The sequence below is a fragment of the Rhinolophus ferrumequinum genome, chromosome 3 (genome assembly GCF_004115265.2).
Source record: "Rhinolophus ferrumequinum isolate MPI-CBG mRhiFer1 chromosome 3, mRhiFer1_v1.p, whole genome shotgun sequence".
Taxonomy (NCBI): Eukaryota; Metazoa; Chordata; class Mammalia; order Chiroptera; family Rhinolophidae; genus Rhinolophus; species Rhinolophus ferrumequinum.
In genome coordinates, this window is record NC_046286.1 from 14,038,488 (window position 1) to 14,059,142 (window position 20,655).

General features: G+C 36.3%; 1 protein-coding gene across 1 annotated transcript in view; it reads right to left on the reverse strand.

Moving 5' to 3' along the window:
• The window catches only part of SUPT3H (SPT3 homolog, SAGA and STAGA complex component), a 443,570-nt gene that overhangs the window by 62,934 nt on the left and 359,981 nt on the right, over positions 1-20,655 (reverse strand). Inside the window, 1 exon segment of the mRNA XM_033100778.1 lies at positions 16,252-16,362. Coding sequence (XP_032956669.1) covers positions 16,252-16,362 — 111 coding nt within the window.

The window sequence follows — 20,655 nt, forward strand, 5'->3', positions numbered from 1 at the left end:
CAGAACAGTTAGATAACTGCTGGTCTACATCAGAAAGTCGAGGTAAACTAGTTTGGAATTCAAAGACCTTCTCAAAATGTCATCACCCCCTCCCCCCACGCTTCATCACCCCTCAGTGTACTCCAGACTCAGTTCCTCTCCTTCGCCTAAACAGCCACACTGCTTTCATACATTTATCTCTGCCCGCCCCCTCGCCATTTTATTCCTGCTTTTCTTTCTGCCTGAATTATCTTTTCAAAATTCTTAACTCATTTCCCTCACCTCTGTCTCATAAACTCAGTTCAAATGTTAACGAGCCCACAAAGCTTCCTTGACTTCTCAGGCAAACTGTGCCCTCCTTCTCAGTACCTGGGCACTTCGTCCACTCTTCAGTGACACCAGCAATCACATGGCACTGCTTAGACACGCATCTCCTTTGTTATATTGGAACACCCAGTTACTCATCTCCATGTACCATACCCCCATTGCAATATATTTCTAGCAAGTGTATTTTGCAAGTGTTCACTGAATTAATATACGGCAATATCAGAGCTATAAGGATCACAGGACATGTTGGGATATTAACACTGGTGCTTCCACTTCTAAATCATGTGTAGTCCAATTGTTCAAATAATGCATTCTGCCAAATGGATTGTTATTACCTAGTCCAAACTCAGAAAGCAAGTTGCTGTCCTTTGTATGTGAAGTGTGCTTTCATCTTACCAGGAAGGCATGTGCTTTGAATTGTTTTTCCAGCAGGGCTGGGTGACAGATTGACTTGTAGCAGTACAATCTTACCTTGCCTTCTTATTCATTTCTGATTTTAACCATGTGTGAGCTGACTGTGTGGGTGAAAGATATTGCTTGTCACCTAGAACTGAAGTGAAGTTAGTTTACCCACAGGAGGGTCGGCCCTTAACACTGTCTTCATTAGACAACAGAAGAAAAGCACAGTATCGAGGACAGGCTAGTTTTCTTTCTCTTCCCCCCTTCCCTCCCCTCGCCTCTTCTCTTTTTCTCTTTCTCCCCCTCCACCCCTTTTAAAAACACCAAAAGCTTGCTTGGATGAGGAATGCTTGTCAACTATAACTTATTTACTTATTAGACTCTTACCTAATTAGTCTAGAATCCAGGAATGGGTGTTTTAGGTTAGATCAGGAATGCAGGATTAAATCAGAGCCAGAAATGTAGTCTCTAACTTCTCTACTGGAAACTATAAAATCTGCACAAGTGTTTAAATTGGAATTGACAGGAACTTGTAGGCCAGGCTGTGAACTTCTGGAGCCAGAGAGTCAACTCAAATACTCCATCCGTGGTATTTCCACCAGGGGTACAGTCACCTTGAATGCACCTGGGCAAATTCAGAGCCTGACACTGGGCTCTGCCCTCGTGACCTCTGCCAACTAATCCACCAAAATATTTCCAGATCTGGAGTGCCTACTTCACAGTTTGGGTATATGCCCAGAATTGCAAGTGCACTCCAATCAGGTGGGAGAGCCTATCCAGGTGCCAGGGCAAGAATTAACATATGACGGACATATGCACTATGAATTCTCTCTTCTGCAGCTTGGGGTCACGTAGAGGCGGAGTGTGGGGTGGAATATTTGATCTACGCATACATAGCCTAGGGGGTTTTGGATTAAATCAAATCATAATTAAAACGCCAGTCAGGGAAACAATGTATAATTATTTTTTTCCTGCATATTTTTCCTATGTTGGATATAGCCTTTAATATACACAGGGCACAATAAGAGTAAGGTATCAGTTTCACTTCTGGAAGGTGTAAATTTTCCACTTAAAACAATCTACTTATTATGTTGTGGGATTAACTTTGCAACTACATCAGTAAATTAAATAACAGGTCAATAATTATATTTGTGTGACTAAAATATATAACACTATTTAAGAAATCATCAAAAAGTAAATCATCTCCAGTGCGACAGACTCTTATCATGGCTGTTTGAAAGGATTTTTGTCACGCTATCAATAAAACAATACACAAATGTTTCACTTAAACAAAACACACTTATGAATGTTAGATGTTTCTGGCAATGGTAAATAAAGAATCTTTTTAAACAAAACTTACGAGTTCTTTTCTAATATTAACCTAGTTTAGATATAAAATCTTAATTAAAAGTTTTAAATAGCATTTTTGCTAGGTGAATGTAAGCAATTTAATATATTGACTGTTATATCTCTAACTCAATACTTACAATCTTCCTGTTCAGTCATAGACTTAAAATGTTTCTTGCCATTTTTAGAGTACGATTTTTAAGTTTTGAGATATCTCAGCTTAGTTTAGTTCCTTCCAACTAATCCTTTTGCTGCTTTCATGAATTTATGAGTTAAAGGAATCCTATGTTCTTTTTTTAAAGAAAAATAATTTCCTTTTGGGAGTTACTCAAAATATTTTTCCATTCTATCCCCACTCCTTCAGAAGACTGCAAAAACCTAGAAACTATAATAACACATTCAAATCTAAATATTGGGACCTTTTAGAATATTCTGCTCAAAAAATTCCTCTTATCAATTATTCCTCTTTCCTTTCTCTCATATTCAAATTCTTCCTCCATTCTCGAAGATATAGCTTGCCTTTTACAATGAATAGAAATTCATTAACTTCTTGAACTACTTCAAATTTAAAAAGACTTTAAAGGATATAAGCTTAGAGAAAACTCACAGGGCTGATTAGGGCTATCAACTTTCATTTATATTTTAACCATTCTCCCAACAGAAATGACTGCTTTTCTCCTTTTCCAACTATGTTCCTGAAAATTCTAGTATTCTGTGCAGAATTTCAAGGGGCCTCATAGATGTTTGATTTAAATGTCCATTTACAATTTTTATGATATTCAAAATAAAGGTTCTGTCAAATAAAGGTTCTGTCATTAGTTTTATATTTGAATTTTATTTTCATTAAAATTTTTTTTTCATTTTTAAAATTAAATTTATTGGGGTGACATTGGTTAGTAAAATTGTATAGGTTTCAAGTATACAATTCTATAATACATCATCTATATATTGCATTGTGTTCACCACCTAGAGTCAGTTCTCCTTCCATCACCCTTTATTTGACCCCCTTTACTCTTTTCTACCAACACTCCTCCCTCCTTACCCTCTTGTAAATGTTTTATTGATTAGGAAGTTATATCTTGGAATTTTGGCTTATTAAGTTTGTTGTTTTCATAGTTAAAGCAGTCCAAATAAATGGTCTGTATAAAACTGTGCAGGTGAGTACATCACCTTTGGATCTACACCCTATGTTGAACTAAATGTAAGGACTGTACTGCTCATATAAAAGTGAAGGCAGAACAAAGCAAAAAGTGTATGAATAATCACTGTTTACTGTAGAAACAAACCAGTTGTTAATAATACCAGAATTTTTAAAAATGTAACTTTTAAAGGCTTTGGGAAACCCAAACTTCCTCTTAAAGGGCCCATACACAGGCTCACTTGCTCATAGGCACTCACCTTGGGCTCTGGTGGAGGGACAGTAACTCAGGAGGCGTCAGAGACATAGAGAGAGAGAGAGAGAGAGAGAGAGAGAGAGAGAGAGAGAGAGAGAGACTGAGAGTGTGGCTTCAGGGCAAGGACTGGAAGGACAGTTGCTATCTTTCCTGTGCTGACCCCTCCCCACATGGATAAATCTGGATCTGCATTGGCCTAGTGAACTCTGCTTGCTCACGCTACACATTTGCTCCACCCTGGTGACTCCCTGGGACCCCGCTCCACCCAGTTCCTTCAATGCTGGAGGCATATTCTCAGTGAACATCCAGTCTCACTCACATTGCACCCTTTGTTGGACAACTCTTGAGGGGTCCCGTGGGCCATAGGTGGGAGGTGAATGGCCTCAGTGTACTCTGGGACTTTTGCTGAGTAGCTCCAGGCTCAGCACTGGCACCAAACCAGAATCTACATTAACCTGGTGAACAACTGTCCAACCCTGGTGACTCCCTGAATCCCACCTTATCCCAGTCGCGAACCACAGGAGGTTCTATCAGTGGCTTAGAGGTATGGGAGCTGGCAGGCGGCAGCAGACCTTGGGGTATCCTAGGCTTTTTATGGATCTACCCCAGTCCTAGTATTGATGGCAGCCATCCTTGATTTGCAGCGTGGCCTCTTCCACACGTCTCAAGGTCCAGCAAAGGTAGTGATTAACCGCAGATCATTTTGTTGCTCATACCAGGCAGTCCCTGGCCAGTCACAGGCAGTGGGTGAACTGGGCCTGCACTGGAGCCCCTCTCAAGAGGTCACAAAAACACATACCTGGAAATCAGCAGCAGACTACAGCACAGCGCCACACAATTAGCCCCACAAGCAGCATATCCAAAGATACCAGCAGGCACCAGAGCCCAATGGGGCGAATCCTGCTCTGTGAGGTAAGCCCCTCGCACAGCAGCCCATAAGCTGTGGACGTAGCCAGACCCCACAGTCAATCAGCCTGAGGGTCAATCCCACTCAATGACATGCCAACAGCAATCATGGCTCAAATATAAGAGGGCACACACAACCCACAGAAGGGACACTATTGGAGCACCCAGTGTAGGTGACTAGGGAGTCTGTAAGGCCCCACAGGACACTTACTACACAAGGCTACTCAGCCAAGCCTGGGAGATGCAGCAGATATACCTGACACACAGAAGCAAACACAGAGAGGCAACCAAAAGGGGAAACAGAAATATGTCCCAGATGAGAGAACAGGAGAAAACTCCAAAAAAGGAACTAAATGAAATGGAGGCAAGCAACCTACCAGATATAAAGTTCAAAACAATGGTTATAAGGATGCACCAGGAACTTAGTGAGGACTTCAACAAAGAGACTGCAGCATAAAAAATGATATAGAAACAATAAAAAAGAACCAGTCAGAAGTAAATAATTACAATAATAAAATAAAGAATGCACTAGAAGGAATCAGCAGCAGAATGGATTAAACAAAGGATCAAATAGCAATTTAGAAGACAAAGTAGTAGAAAACACACAACTGGAACAGCAAAAAGAAAAAAGAATCCAAAAAAAAAAAAATGAGGATAATTTAAGAAACCTCTGGAACAACATCAAACGTAATAACATTTCCATTACAGGGGTACCTGAAGAAGAGAGAGAGCAAGGAATTGAAAATCTGTTTTGAAGGAATAATGATGGAAAACTTCCCTCACCTGACAAGGGAAACAGACATACAAACTGAGGAAGCACAAGAAGCCCAAACAAGATGAACCCAAACAAGGCCTACACCAAGACACATTATAATTAAAATGGCAAAGGTTAAAGACAGAGAGAATCTTAAAGCAGCAGAAAAAAAGCAGTTAGTTACCTACAAGGGTGCTCCCCTAGACTGTCAGCTGATTTCTCAATAGAAACTCTGCAGGAAAGAAGAAGGAAACTGGTGTGAAATATTCAAGGTGATGAAAAGCAAGGAAACTACAGCTAAGATTATTCTACCCAGCAAGGCTATCATTTAAAATTGAAAGAGAGCTAATGAGCTTCCCAGAAAAGAAAAAGCTAAAGGTGTTCATCACTCCTAAGCCAGTATTACAAGAAATATCAAAAGGACCTCTTTAAGAAGAAGAAGGGGGGAAAAAGATGAATAATAAAATGGCAGTAACCATGTATTTATTAATAATCACTTTAAAGGTAAATGGATTAAATGCTTCAATCAAAAGACATAGGGTAGCTAAATGGATAAGAAAACAGGTCCCATTCATGTGCTGTCTACAAGAGACCCACTTCAGATTGAAAGACATACCGACTGGAAGTTAAGCAATGGAAAAAGATATTTCATGTGAATGGAAACAAAAAAAGCTGGGGCAGCATTATTTATATCAGACAAAACAGACTTTAAACAAAGGCTACAACAAGAGATGAAGAGGAACATTACATAATTTTAAAGGAATCAATCCAACGAGAGGATATAACCCATGGAAACATTTATGCATCCAACATAGGAGCATTCTAAATACATAAAGCAAATACTAACCAACATAAAGGGAGACATCGACAGTAATACAACCATATTTGGGGAATTTAACACCCTACTGACACCAGTGGACAGATCTTCCAGACAGAAAACAAACAAGGAACCAGCCCGCCTCTAAATGACACACTAGACCAGATGGACTGCACTGATATTTTTAGAGCAGTTCACCTCAAAGCAGCAGAATATACATTCTTTTCAATTGAACACGGAACATTTTCCAAATAGACTACATGTTGGCCACAAAACAAGTCTCAATACATTTAAGAAGACTGAAATAATATCAAACGTCTTCTCTGACCACAAGACTATGAAACTAGAAATCAGTTACAAGAAAAAAAACAACCTAAAAAACACAACAAATACATGGAAGCTAACACCATTTTACTAAATGATGAATAGGTAAACAGTGAGATCAAGGAAGAAATCAAGATACCTGAAACAAATGAAAATGAAAACACAACCTAAAATCTATGGGACACAGCAAAGGAAGTCCTAAGAGGGATATTCATAGAAGAAATACAGGGCTTATCCCAAGAAGTAAGAAAAATCTCAAATAAACAATCTAATCTTACACTTAAAGGAACTAGAAAAAGAAGAGCAAACAAAGCCCAAAGTGAACAGAAGGAAGGGAAATAATAAAGATCAGAACAAAATAAACAAAATAGAGTCTGAAAAAAACAATACAAAAAATTAATGAAATAAAAAGCTGGTTGTTTGAAAAGATAAACAAAATGATAAACCTTTAACCAGAGTCATCAAAAGAAAGACAGAGAACCCAATAAATAAATCAGAAATAAAAGAGAAGTAACATCTGACACCATAGAAACACAAAAGATTATGAGAAAACATTACAGACAACTATATGCCAACAAGTTTGACAATCTGGAAAATGAATAATTCATAGAAACATACAATCTTCCAAGACTGAATCAAGTAGAAACAGAAAATCTGAAGCAACTGATTACTACTAGAGAAATCAAATCAATAATCAAAAAATGCCCCAACAAACCAAAGTCCTGAATTGTTGGGAGTACCGAACTCCCAACAACAAAATTCACCTTCACAGGTGAATTTTACCAAACATTCAGAGAAGAATTAACACTGATCCTTTCAAACTATTCCAAAAACTTCAAGAACACGGAAAGCTCCCAAGCTCATTTTACCAGGCCACCATTAATTATCCTGATTCCCAAACCAGACAAAGCTATTACAAAAAACAAAACAAAACAAACAAACAAACAAAAAACAACAACAAAACTATAAGCTGATACTTCCTTATGAACATAGATGCAAAAACCCTCAATGAATATTAGCAACCAAATACAGCGATACATGAAAATGATCATACACCATGATCATTTCTGAACTGCTTCAGAAAGTGGCAAGAAAAAGTGCAAGAACAATGGTAGAAGTGTGTTCGAAGTGAGTGGGAGTATTTTGAGGGGGATTAATGGTAATGTCTTTTACTGTAATAATGTTTTTAGATTTAAACAGTCACTGTAATTTTTGCTCACAAAACATAGATTAATGGATGTACTCCTGGGGTGCAAAGTGATTCAATATCTGCAATCAATTATGTGATACACCACATAAACAAAGTGAAGATAAAAATCATATGATCATATCAATAGATGCAGAAAGTGTCTGAAAAAAAAATCAGTATCCATTTATGATACAAACATCTCAGCAAAGTGGGAATAGAAGGAATGTTCCTCAACATAATAAAAAGGCCGTGACAAATCCACAGCTAACCATCAGACTCCACAGGAAAAGCTGAAAGTGTTCCCCTTAAGATCAGGAAGGAAGACGGGTGATCACCTTCACCAGTTTTATTCAACAAAGCACTGGAAGTCCTTGCCACAACAATCAGACACGCTAAAGAAATAAAGGGCAACAGAATTGGAAAGGAAAGAAGTAAAACTGTCATTATTTGTAGATGACTTGACACTATATATAGAGAACCCAAAATATTTCACCAAAAAACTATTAGAACTGATAAATGAATTCAGTAAAGTAGCAGGATACAAAATTACTATTCAGAAATCGGTTGCAGTTTATATACCAATAACGAACTGTCAGAGACATTAGTTAAGAAGACAATTCCATTTACAATTGCAGGAAAAAACAAACAAACACACAAAATAAATACCCCCCCACAAAAAAATACTTAGGACTAAATTTAACCAATAAGGTAAAAGGACCTGCCCTATAAGACACTGAAGAAATAACTGAAGAAGATACAAATAAATGGAAGCACATACGAAGCTTCACGGGATAGGAAGAATTAACATTGTTAAAATGTCCATACTATTCAAAGCATCTATAGATTTCAATGCAATACCTATCAAAATACTAATGGCATTTTTCACAAAACTAGAAAAAACAATCTCAAACCTTATATGGAACCTCAAAAGACCCCCTTATATGGAACCTCAAAAGACCCACAGCAATCTTGAGAAAGAAGAACAAAATTGGAAGTATCACGTTACCTGGTATCAACTATACTACTTGGCCATAGTAATCAAAATAGCATGATATTGGCATAAAAATAGACACATACAAGGTGTGATCAACAATACAGTGAATGTTTAAATAAAAAAAATTTATTACAGTAAAAGACACATTGCCATTAATCCTGCTCAATATACTACTGCTCGCTTTGAATCCACTTATACCATCCTTCTTGCCACTTTCTGAAGCAGTTCTGGAAGTCCTCTTTCGTGAGCGTCTTTAGTTGCACTGTCATGGCTGCCTCGATGTCCTGAATCATTTTGACTTTGGGGAAGAGCCAGAAGTTGCACGGTGCCAGATCGGTGAATAACGTGGATGAAGACACACCGTAATGTTTTTATTGAACAGAAATTGCCATATACCCAGATGCGACGTGTGACACGGAGCCTTTCCATTGTGATCACAAAATACGGTGAATGCTGCTGCCGAGTGCCATCCAATGGAAAGGTAGGGAACTTCAATACGGGAAGCAGTGCATCCAACCTTAGTAACAGTGTGTGACAAGCTTCAACTTGGTCAGCGCAATCAGTTGAGTGTGAGCTATGGTTGAGAGAAGGTGTGTGTTTTTAAAGTGCGTGCGGGTAAATCAATCCCTCCAGCATGACAACGCTTCGTGGTCACACATCACTTCTGGTGTGGTAATTTTGTCGAATAAAAAAATTATTGTTGTCCTCATCCACCTTATTCACTAGATCCGCACCGTGCAAACTTCTGGTCTCTTCCCCAAAGTCAAAATGATTCAGGACATCGAGCAGCCAGACGGTGAAAACTAAAGACACTCACGATTAAGAGGACTTCCAGAACTGCGTTCGAAAGTGGCAAGAACAATGGTATAAGTGTTGTTCGAAGTGCGTGGGGTATTTTGAGGGGGATTAATGGTAATGTCTTTTACTGTAATATTTTAGTTGTTAGTTTAACAAACATTCACTGTAATTTTTGCTCACAAAACATAGATTAATGGAACAGAATAGAGAGCCCAGAAATAATTCCACCTACTATACGGTCATTTAATCTATGACAAAGGAGGCAAGTACATAAAGAGGGTAAAGACAGTCTATTCAATAAATGGTGTTGGGAAAACTGGACAGATACATAGAAAAAAATGAAAATGGACCACCTTCTTATACCATATGCAAACGTAAACTCAAAATGGATTAAAGACTTAAATGTCAGACCTGAAATCATAAATATTTGTCAATGTTGCATCTGATAAAGGGTTAATACCCAAAATTTATAAAAAACGCATACAAATCAATACCAAAAAAACCACACAAACAATCCAATTTAAAAAATGGGCAGAGGACATGAACAGACATTTCTCCAAAGAGAACATACAGATGTCTAATAGACATATGAAAAGATGCTCAACAGCACTAATTACCACAGAAATGCAAATTAAAACCACAACGAGAAATCAACTCACACCTGTCAGAATGGCTATCCTCAATAAATCAACAAACAAGTGTTGGTGAGGATGTGGAGAAAAGAAACTCTCGTGCACTCTTGGTGGGATTACAAATTGGTGTAGCAACTATGGAAAACGTTTTGGACGTTCCTCAAAACATTAAAAATAGAATTAGCTTATTACCCAGTAATTCCCCTTCTGCGTATTTACCTGAAGAAATCCAAAACACGAATTTCAAAAGACATACGCACACGTATGTTCATTGATGCACTATTTACAACAGCCAATATATGGAAGCAACCCAAGTGCCCATTGATAGATGACTGGGTAAAGAAATTGTGGTGCATATATAGAATTACTCAGTTATAGAAAAGAATGAAATCTTACGATTTGCGACAACATGAATAGGCTTAGAGAATATAATGCTAAGTGAAATGAATCAGACAGAGAAGACAAATACCGTATCAACTCACTTATATGTGGAATCTAAAGAACAAACTAAGCAAACAAACAAAACAGAAACAGACTCATAGATACAGAGAACAAACTGATAGTTGCCAGAGAAGAGGGGGGTTGGGCAGTTGGGTGAAAAAGGCTAAGGGACTAAGAAATACAAATTAGTAGTTACAAAATAGTCACGGGGATGTAAAGTACAGAATAGAGAATATATAGTCAGTAATGTTGCAACAACTATGTAAAGTGCCAGGTGGTGTACATCTGAAACTAAGATAAAATAATACTGAATGTGAACTGTAACTGAAAAAAATAATTAAAAAAAAAAAGAAAACAAATTGAAGGTGAGGCATTCTTAAAGGAAATGTCATAGTTTTGATCCTTATTTGTGTGTTGCAAACATTCCTGAAGAACCAATGATAGGAACGCATCCCTAGCACGCCTAATAGTTTATATACATCAAAATAAATGGCCACAGTGGAAGAGCAGTGAACTGAGTAAGAGTCAGGAGGCTGGACTCGAGGGCACCTCTGACATTCACCTTCAAGGTGCCCTTGGCCACAGTACAAAGCATCTCAGAGACAGAAACTAACTGGCCTTCTGAAGTCTTAGCTTGCTTTAAAATACTGATTCGGTCTCAGAATTTAAGATAGTTTAGTGGATACTGAAGCAACTCACTTCTAGAAATGCACTTATTATTGAGGTTGCTTAAATGAGCAATTTTAGCAATTTTATTGTCTCCCTCACTCCAGTTCAATAAAAGGCACCTGATACTATGCAAGCTCAGGGGGTTCACATATTTTTCTACAGTGACTGTCACTCAGGAAAAACTAAAATAGATTTAGGCGTTACACACGGGATTATGTCATCTCACTCAGTGAACACAGTTTTCTTTCTCTGGCTTTCAAAATTATAGACCTGGTTTTGTATCAGCCACTCGCAGCACTTCTCATTGAGAGCTGGAATTGAGCTTTGGAGCAGGTAGCCATGGGCACCACCCACTGCTTGTAAACAGTGAGGATCTAGATAAAACATATGTCTAACCATCTTCTATACGACAGACAAACAGTATGTTGGGTTAGTCTTTGGGGTATTTTCGCTGAGAGACAAAACAAAATGCTGTAACTGTAAAACTCCACTTCATTCACAAAATTTTAAAATTTTTTTACGTCTCAACTTGCACAAGTAAACTCTATGAATACTTTTTAAAAAAACTATTACCAAAGGCATTTGAATTTTTAGGCTGTGAGAAGAAAATACTTCTTCAAGCAATTACGTTTCAAGTAATTTTCTGATAGAACAATTCACTTAAAGCTTTTCTACACCTTTGTTTTGGGCTCTGATGCATGTCTTAATGTCAGTTTGTTCCCTATACTTTCCCTTATTGTCTTAGTTTTCTAACACGCTAATACTATTTTCATAAACAGTAAAATGAAGAAATTTTAAAGACTGAGGGAAAAAAGGCTAGTAATAATTTATTTTTAAAAACTTATCCCTAACTTTGATATTCTCATCAGTCTCCAAAAACTTTTTAAATAACTTACACAATTATATAAACTCATAAAAGCTGAATTTGATAAAGTTTTATAAATTTGAGGCCAGGCCATTTGTTTCCTTAGATTTCTGTTTCATAAGAGCTAGTATACAAAAGCTAGCTAGTAGGCAAAAATCGAATGGTAACTATGTATAGTCAGTTACTGACACCTTATTTTTCAAAGTGATAATGGTGATAAAACCCATTAATGTTCTTCAACCATTATTTATGCAAAAAAGTAAAAATGAGTATTTATTCTCAGGAACAATAATCTTTAAGTTGTATTTAAATTTTAATGGTGTAAACTATTAGTCTATAAAAAATCACATTGTTCAGGTTTTAGTTTCTTCTGGGATTACAAAGTGAGGCCTCTGTGTGTTTTGTGTGTGTTTGTGTCTGTGTTGTTGGCTGGTGGTTGGGGGACAGCTTCTACTTTAATCTGTATACTTATCTGATGTGCATTAGAAACTATGCTACAGTTACTACGGCTACTAGTACTTCCACTATGATTAATATAATTTATAAGAGCTTACCACATATCAAATTGACAGCACTCCTTCAATTCCATCATGACGCACATTCTATTATTATACTCATTTTACAGGTGATGAAACTAGCCACAGAGAGGTTACGAAACTTCCTTAAGGCTACTTAGCTAGTAGGTGGCAGAGCTGGGGTCTGAACCCTGGCCATCTGGCTCTAGGAGCAAGTCTTAATCGCCACACAGTATGGTCTCACATAATATCAACTACTATGAGTAAAAAGACAATATAAGATGACAAGCATCAAAATCACTTAGGGCATTCTAGGTTTCATAAGCACTTTAAAACGACGACTACAAATCACAGACTCTGAAGTGATTTTCAGAATTATTTAGGAAAAATCAGTAAGCAAGATGTAAAATTAGTCTGTTGAAATGTCCTTTAGCATGTGTATACAGAAGATCAGGCCGATAGGGGCGTGGACAGCTGCAAAAGTGTGTTTTAGGAGAAAGATTTTGGAGCTGGGAGTTGGAAGTCCTGAATTTTTAGTCTTGGTTCCATCATTTCATCTAATTAATAGCTTAACCTCAGAAAAATTACTTAAGTCTTCTAGATCTGATACGTTCTCTGATCTTGTGCGTAGGATTGAAAATAAATGAAATCATAGAAAAGAAAGAAATCACCAATGAAAACCAATATGCCAAAGACATACAGGCACACCTTGGAGCTAATGCAGGGTCAGTTCCAGATCACTGCAATAAAGCAAGTATCACAATAAAGCCAGTTGTAATATTTTTGCTGGTGGAGGGTTTTGCCTTTAATTTGTAAAAAACACAAATCTGTGAAGTGCAATGAAGCGCGCAGTAAAAGCAGGCATGCCTGTACTGTTACAATTGCTGTAGTGGGAATAGGCGGCTTACAAATGTCTCCACAACACTCACCTGAGTGGCAGGCAGCTGATGTTTATGCTATCTTCCCCTTTTCCTCTCTACTCCCGCGGCTACCGAGTGCAAAGCGTAGTTTGTACTCTTTCCTCTCCTCCACCTAACATAGCTTTAATCATTCCTTTCTTCTATCATTTCAACTAATTCCCAAAAGAAAGAGAAGAACTCACAATTCTTTACATAATGAATTGTATTCCTGAAACTGACTGTGTTGTGATTTTGTATAAAATCATTTCAGAAGTCACGTAGTAGAAAATAGAATGATGCCTCACTGAAAGCAGATTTTTATTGGTTTATTGATTTATGTTGGAATTAAGTTTCTGTGTAACCTACTGGTTGTTAATTTTCCAAATTAATTTCAAATTATTGGAAACTGGCTACGTATGAATCAACTTAAACATACTCTAAATTAGATGTCGTATTTGTATGTACATCAGACAAGCACTCTACATTCAGAATGACATGTTGCAAAGACAAGATCTCTATGTTTCATAAATATAAAGTAGTTGCTTATGGGCATTTTCATTTACAAAAGAAATTTTACGTTGGAGGTAAGTTAGCTTAGCCTTTCTGGATGAAAATTTAGGTTTTAATCTATGCCCACATGCCTCCTTTCCTCCTAGGATCTGTGACTCAAAGCTTAGGTAGCCAAGTGTCCCTAGTGCCACACAAAGTATCATCTCAGGGAACGGGCATCGGGGACCTGAACATCAGCATTCTCCCATGCCAGGAACACCTCTTCTGAGCAGCAGAAGGTTATGTGAGCAGGGCGGGGGGTGGCCACAGGGTTAGCATACTCAATCTGCAAATCCATCCCACTTTAAAGAGAATTTTTAACTTTAACAGGGAGATTTATATATTATATACATACACCATGAAATAGTGTCTCCCTGATCATATTACTCATGATATAAAATGGTACAGGCATATTCAGCCCTGTAGGCTGGGTGAATTCTTTTAGCTCTAGGTACTGGAACAGACCTTTCAAGGTAGGTCCTTTCTGAGGAGTGACAGAAACTGCGGGGCCCCTCTGTGGTGGAGCTCTTCACCATTTGCTGTTGATTTGTCCATCTGCTCTCTCGGTGGCTAAGAGAACCTACTAGGTCAGGCTTATTTGTTCTGTTTTCCAGATCTATTTAAATTAAGCATTTTAATATTGCATCAATAGTTTTGAAAAGTATATTGGTTGTATACTATCAGATAAACATTAGCTTAAACTATATCTTAATTTAGTTTCAAGAACATTTTCTGACCATATACTATAATCTTAGATTATAAAAGCAATAATACATGAATAATAGATTACAGTGTTACACATGGGGAAATCATTACATACACACACACACACACACACACACACACACACACACACACACATAAATGTCATCATCCAAGATGGTTCTCAAATGATCTGCCCAGTTTTGTTTAAAATGAAAAACTTGAAGGATGAAGCAGCCACTACTGCCACCACTTCCTTTAGAGGAAATACCACAGACTTCATGATTAGGCGATTTTCCCCTTGTATTAGATACATTTTTCCTTTATGTAATTTTATCCATTATTTTTAGTTACCATTTTAAGGTTATTTCTCAAAAATCCTGTTTCCCTTCGCTACCCTTTAATTACTTCTAGATTATTATCAAGACTGCCTCCTTTTTCTTCTCTCTCTTGACTCCACTGTCTCAACCTATTGGTCATTATTTGGCTGTTATCTATGGATTTGATAGTTTCAATCCTTTGTTATAAGTTGGTTTTTCAATTTCAGCTGTTTTTTAAATTCTTCTAATCATATTTTTTCTAAATCTCATCTTCATTTTGGCTTATTGCTTAAAATAGTCTCACTTATCAGGTAGAAAAAAATAAAACAAGAGGTACTTGATGTCATTCTTTCTTTTTAAGTGTAATAGTCTAAAAACACTCATGAAAAAGGATATATTGCTTTAGTCAGCAGTAAAATCATGTTCTCAAAATATGTAAGACAAATATTAAATATTAAACAAGTGAAAATAATCGTCACCATTACAAAAAGCTTTTGGAGACCATATAAAAACCTTCTGACACATTCTTACTGTCACATTGAGAATCTGTATGATTAATGATAACTAATGAAAACAGAATAGAAAGAAAGCATTCCCTTTAACTAGGATAAAGAAAAAAAGGAGATGACCTAATTTATAAGAAATCATGGCTTCTGTCAACAGATAACGGTAAAACCCACCCTTAGCAAAAAACACATACTATGTTATACTTATGTATAACGTTACACATATATTTTGCTTTAGTGTGTTGAAGTAGAGGTAAATATTTAAAAAGAAACAAATGGTAAATTCTACTGTTCATCACTCATAAATCAAACCTCACTTTCTGAAAATCAAACCAATTCCTTATAAACAGAGAAGGACTTAGAGAAAGTTCTTTAGGCTGTTGAAATACAGTCTTTAATTCTCCATTAAAAACAACAACAACAAACCCTGATTATAAGCTTTAAAACCATTTGAAGATGTGAAAGACAGTCTACATTTCAGCCTACTTCAAAGCCAGTCAAGAAATCATTTCTTCTTCTTCCAACTCAAAGTATGTTTAGGAGCAGGACATCTGATAGAAGTGGTATTGCCAATCTAACCAATTTTAAAATATAAAGTGCTTCTAGCAATTTTGGATACACATAATTTGACAAAAAAAGTTTTATGAACCTAAGCTTTGAAAAATAGAAAATATAAGCGCCAACAAAAAAAGCACAATTTGTAATTGAAAGAAAATAATATTTTGTAGAAAAAAACTGTCCTCCCAAAAAGAGACAAAAATGACTAACTTTTATTTCCCAAGAGAATTATGCCACTTTTATACAACAAAATTACAGTCACCACAAATTGCTTTCAACAATTCCATTGCTTCTTCATTTGACCACTTGAAAATCAAAATTCTTTCAGATTATAAATATAACTTTTTATAACTCTGTTATTACGTACTGTGAACGGGGAAAGGGGGCCAATCTTGTGGCCGTAGCGTCGAATGGCCTCTCTGATGTGGCAGGGCTGGATGGCATTGCTGTGAGCCTCAACACCACAGGCCGCAGTGCTCTGCGACAGAAAAACACATAAATTGTTACTAAATCAAAAACACACAACAGAACTACAGTGTATAAAATATGAAAATAAACTTTTATAAAATGGATGGTTTTTTCCCTTAGGATGCACATCACTGCTGCCATATACTACATCTGAAGAAAAATTCCATTAACAAATCAAAGATGACTTTTCCATGACCCCTTCCTAGCAGACCTACAAAATGCAATTTTTATGCTCACAATATTTCACCTAGGCTGTACATCAAGGTACAAGAGAATAGCCGCTTGCATGCAGATGAAAAGTGTCACGGGGCTTGCTGAAAGAACCACAGGAAGCTATTAAAAATTTTTTTTAAAAACATTTATTATTATAAATGCTTTTTGGGAGCTTGTTGGGCATATTTCTGAAATAACTTGAGGGTCATCAATTTTAAAATGAAAAATGGAAAATTGCTATATATTTATTTGTAATACTGGGGACTGTCATAGGAGATCATTTCAACTTGGTGCTAATTTTCTAGGTGTCCTCAGGGCAAAAACAAAAGAAAAACCTTCTATTTTAATCTGTCTCATCTGTAAAAGGCAAGTTTTAAAGTAAAAAAGACAAGATAAAGAAAGAAAGATTATTTACAATGAGAGTATGGGTATCAACTCAAGAAATCTATGTGACATAATTTTAAAAAAATTAAAATGCACAATAGGAGCATTATATCAGTTGCAGGCTCTAGCTTCCCAACTACCTTGGTCTGTATCATTACCAGCTCTGTCCAGTTATGTAATATCTCTGAACTTCAGTTTCCTCATCTGTAAAATTGGGTAATAATTATAATTGTTTCACATTGTGTTAGAGACCAGGTACCAGGCCATTAACATTAAAGAATTAAGAGAAAGAAATAGTAGCTTGGGTAACTACAAATGCGGTCTAGAAGTCATTCATAGTCACATAACGAAGATTATTTGTTTTCCTGATAATTACTATAATTATCATAATTCTTTGTAAGGGTGTAATTAATACAACCTCTATGGATAGCAATTTGGCAAAATCTTATCAAAATGTAAAAGCACAACAATTTTTGGCCCAGTAATTTTATATCTAAAAATTTATCCTACAGATATATTACACAGGTACAAAATAATATACATATAAGGTGATTCACTGTAGCACTATTTGGATTGATAAACTAAATCTTCATCAATGAGGGCACACTGAAATAAATTATGATATATCCATTCAATGAAGCAGAAACCACAGCAACCACCGAAAAGAAAGAGGCAGTTCCACACATACGCCTACTGAGCTCCATACATATCCTGTTTCTAAGATATACTGTGCGAAAAGACGCAAGATGTCCAACTGGGTGGCATTCATTCAAGAACAAAAAAGAGCTGAACATTATATAGTCATTTAAACAGAGAATATCTCTGCAAGGGTCACCAAAAGTCAGTAACAATTCTTATCTCTTGGAGGATAAATGGGTGGTTGGAGGACAAGAGTTTGAAGAGACATTTTTCACTGTATATCTTTCTGTACTTTCAAAATACATTTTTCGTACCTTGTGCATACTTTTCTTATTACAAATGAGTAAAATAATTTAAAAATTCCTACAAAACGAGAGCATCTGCTAATTATCCATGCTGAACCTGAAATGAGATTTAAAATATAAAAGAAAACAGAGCTTGATTATTTTTATTATTTTAACAAGATTTGAAATAAGCCAAATAGGAATTTACTCTAGGGTACCGTTCTCAATTTCCTTCCAACAATGGCCTAAATAACATATCTGCTATGCCCACAATAACACGGATTAAGTTATTTTAACCCCTCACTTTGGCACTGATATGAAAGTGCACAGGGTTTTTATTGAGTACTTTCTTGATTCTGATTCCAAATGCTTAGTTTCAGCTGGAATATATTAGAATAAATGTAATTATCAGGTATCTGATAAAGACAGTTCTTTTGAGTCCATTTGGCTCCAAAATGCAAATATAACTAATACAGACGCATTAACCTGCTAGATATAACAAAGGCTTGTTAAGTAAGTTCTATTCATTTGTAGAAATGAAATGCAAATATTTAGCTATTTTTGGATTCTACAGTCAGTTTTCCAGTGAAGCTCAAGTGGAAATGAGAAGAGAGACCTTGAGAGGATCAATATTCTGCATGCGAAGTGAGGTTTGGGAAGTCCTTCCTGTGCCTCCCACTTTGGCATCTCCTTTCTCCCTGCACAATGCATTTAGTTTTCATTTCTTTTTTCCTTGGCCAGTGGTGATCTACTCTTCCTCTACTTTGGTGTAGAACATTTTGTTCAAAATCTCTCTGAACCTCTGGCATGGCCATCAAATAGGATTTGAGAAGACTGGAGTAGGAGGTGTAAATTAGAAACTACCTGTGATTGCTATGAATATTTGTACAACATGAAGACAACTCAGTCAGCGTGGTTGAATCATGCTATCTATGCCAAAAAAGGTGAAGTTAACTTATATAAAAATAAAAAGATTTAATTTTGTGAAAAATGTCATTAGATTTTCCATTTTGCCAATTTGAGGTTTACCTGTTACTACAATTAAGCAACTGCGAACAGTAGCATGAAGTTACATCTGCACTTCTACACTTTCTTCATTTGCCCTTTGAGTTCTTTGGAAGGGAACCGTTAAATCTAGTAGTATATTCTCAGTATTGTTTCCATCTCAACAAATATCTTCACATTTCTTCAACATCCAGTCCCTCACCAAGGTACTTATAATCTGTTCAAATCCAAAATTCATACCAAGTTTAGAATTTTTGATTTAGCAGTGACTTTAGCATGTTTGTAATATTCTTTGAAATTATTTTAGAAGAATTAGCATTAGATTTATAAATTTTTTACCTACCATTAAAAATCATATATTTGCTGTAAACACATACAAAGAGTACTACACATATATCAATTCATCTTTCTCATTCTGATTATGCCCACATTTTAGGATATTCTTTACATTTTCAAAAATGATACCCACATATTTGACAAAATACCTGTTGTCTCTAGAGTGTTTACCAAAATCTCTGTGGGACTAAACTCTTTATTTCCTTAAGTCAAGTACAAGCTGCTTGGTAAAGTTCTGCGTATGTTGGGTCCTCTTCTTCTTAGCTGCATTCATTTTCCATTCTTGTATCCCTCCATCTTATCTTTACTTATCTCTTCATCCAGAAATTGATGCTGGATATTGGAAGCTGAAGTCCTATACATTTCCTGGATTTGAGTCTGCTTATCCTTGCTGGCTTGCACTGAATAAAATCTCTTTCAGTTTGAACTCTACACTGTGATACCAGAAGCTATACTGAAACTTCTGCTGCCCCATGGACCTCTTACAAGTGTCTGTACCTGTCCCGACTCTTTTCTTTCCAATTTAAAAGCTGTTGGCAAGGTAAAAGTGTCTTATCCTTGCTCAGCCTTCCCCTTTCCAGGGTATTCCAGGGTAATCCCATGTTTAAGAAGGACCTGGAATCTCAGATAGTTGCCTCTTATTTTTTTCCACACCCATTATGGTGGACTAGATCTTTTGTTACATTTGGAATACTAAGTCTTACAGAGGAGTAACACATATCTCAGATTAGAGCAAATGAAAGGTTAGTACTACTATTACTAATACTTCTGTCATTCACTGACCACACAGGTTGATACATAATCTGACTGACCAGGCAAATGTCTTCTTTCTCTCCACTGTTGTATATATAGCTCTTCCAGAGCTTTGTGCTTATAGAGGATTTCTTTTCAGATGAAGGTGGGCCATTTTTTGGCCAAAGGTTACAGTATATAATATAGTTAATTTTCTCATTTCAAAATTTAATTCAGATGTTAATTGTTAAAATTGTAGTTCTATATTAGGAAAAGCTTTTGTTTAATTAAAGAAATTAAAACTAGAAAAGGTATTTAAAAAAAAAAGAGACAATCACTGAACTCAAGGATTCATACATTATTAAATCTGGAAGGAACACAAGATACCATCTATTCTAAATTTTCCCAAATTGGACCCTATTTTATGGATGACAGAGTGAAGATACGAAACATGCTCAAGATTATAATAATTAGATCAGAATATGGCATATATCAAATCTCTTGCCTTCTAGTACACAAAGCTGACATATAATAGAGGCTTTATTATTTCATGTTATCACCACAGCTGAAGTTTCCAGTGAGTAAAAATCAAAATATAGCAAAACTATATAAATGTAGAAAGATGTGGATGAGTAAATAGAGAAATAATGAATATATTTGAAGTGGGACTTAATTCTGATACCACAAATTTTCAATTTAGCAAAATTCAG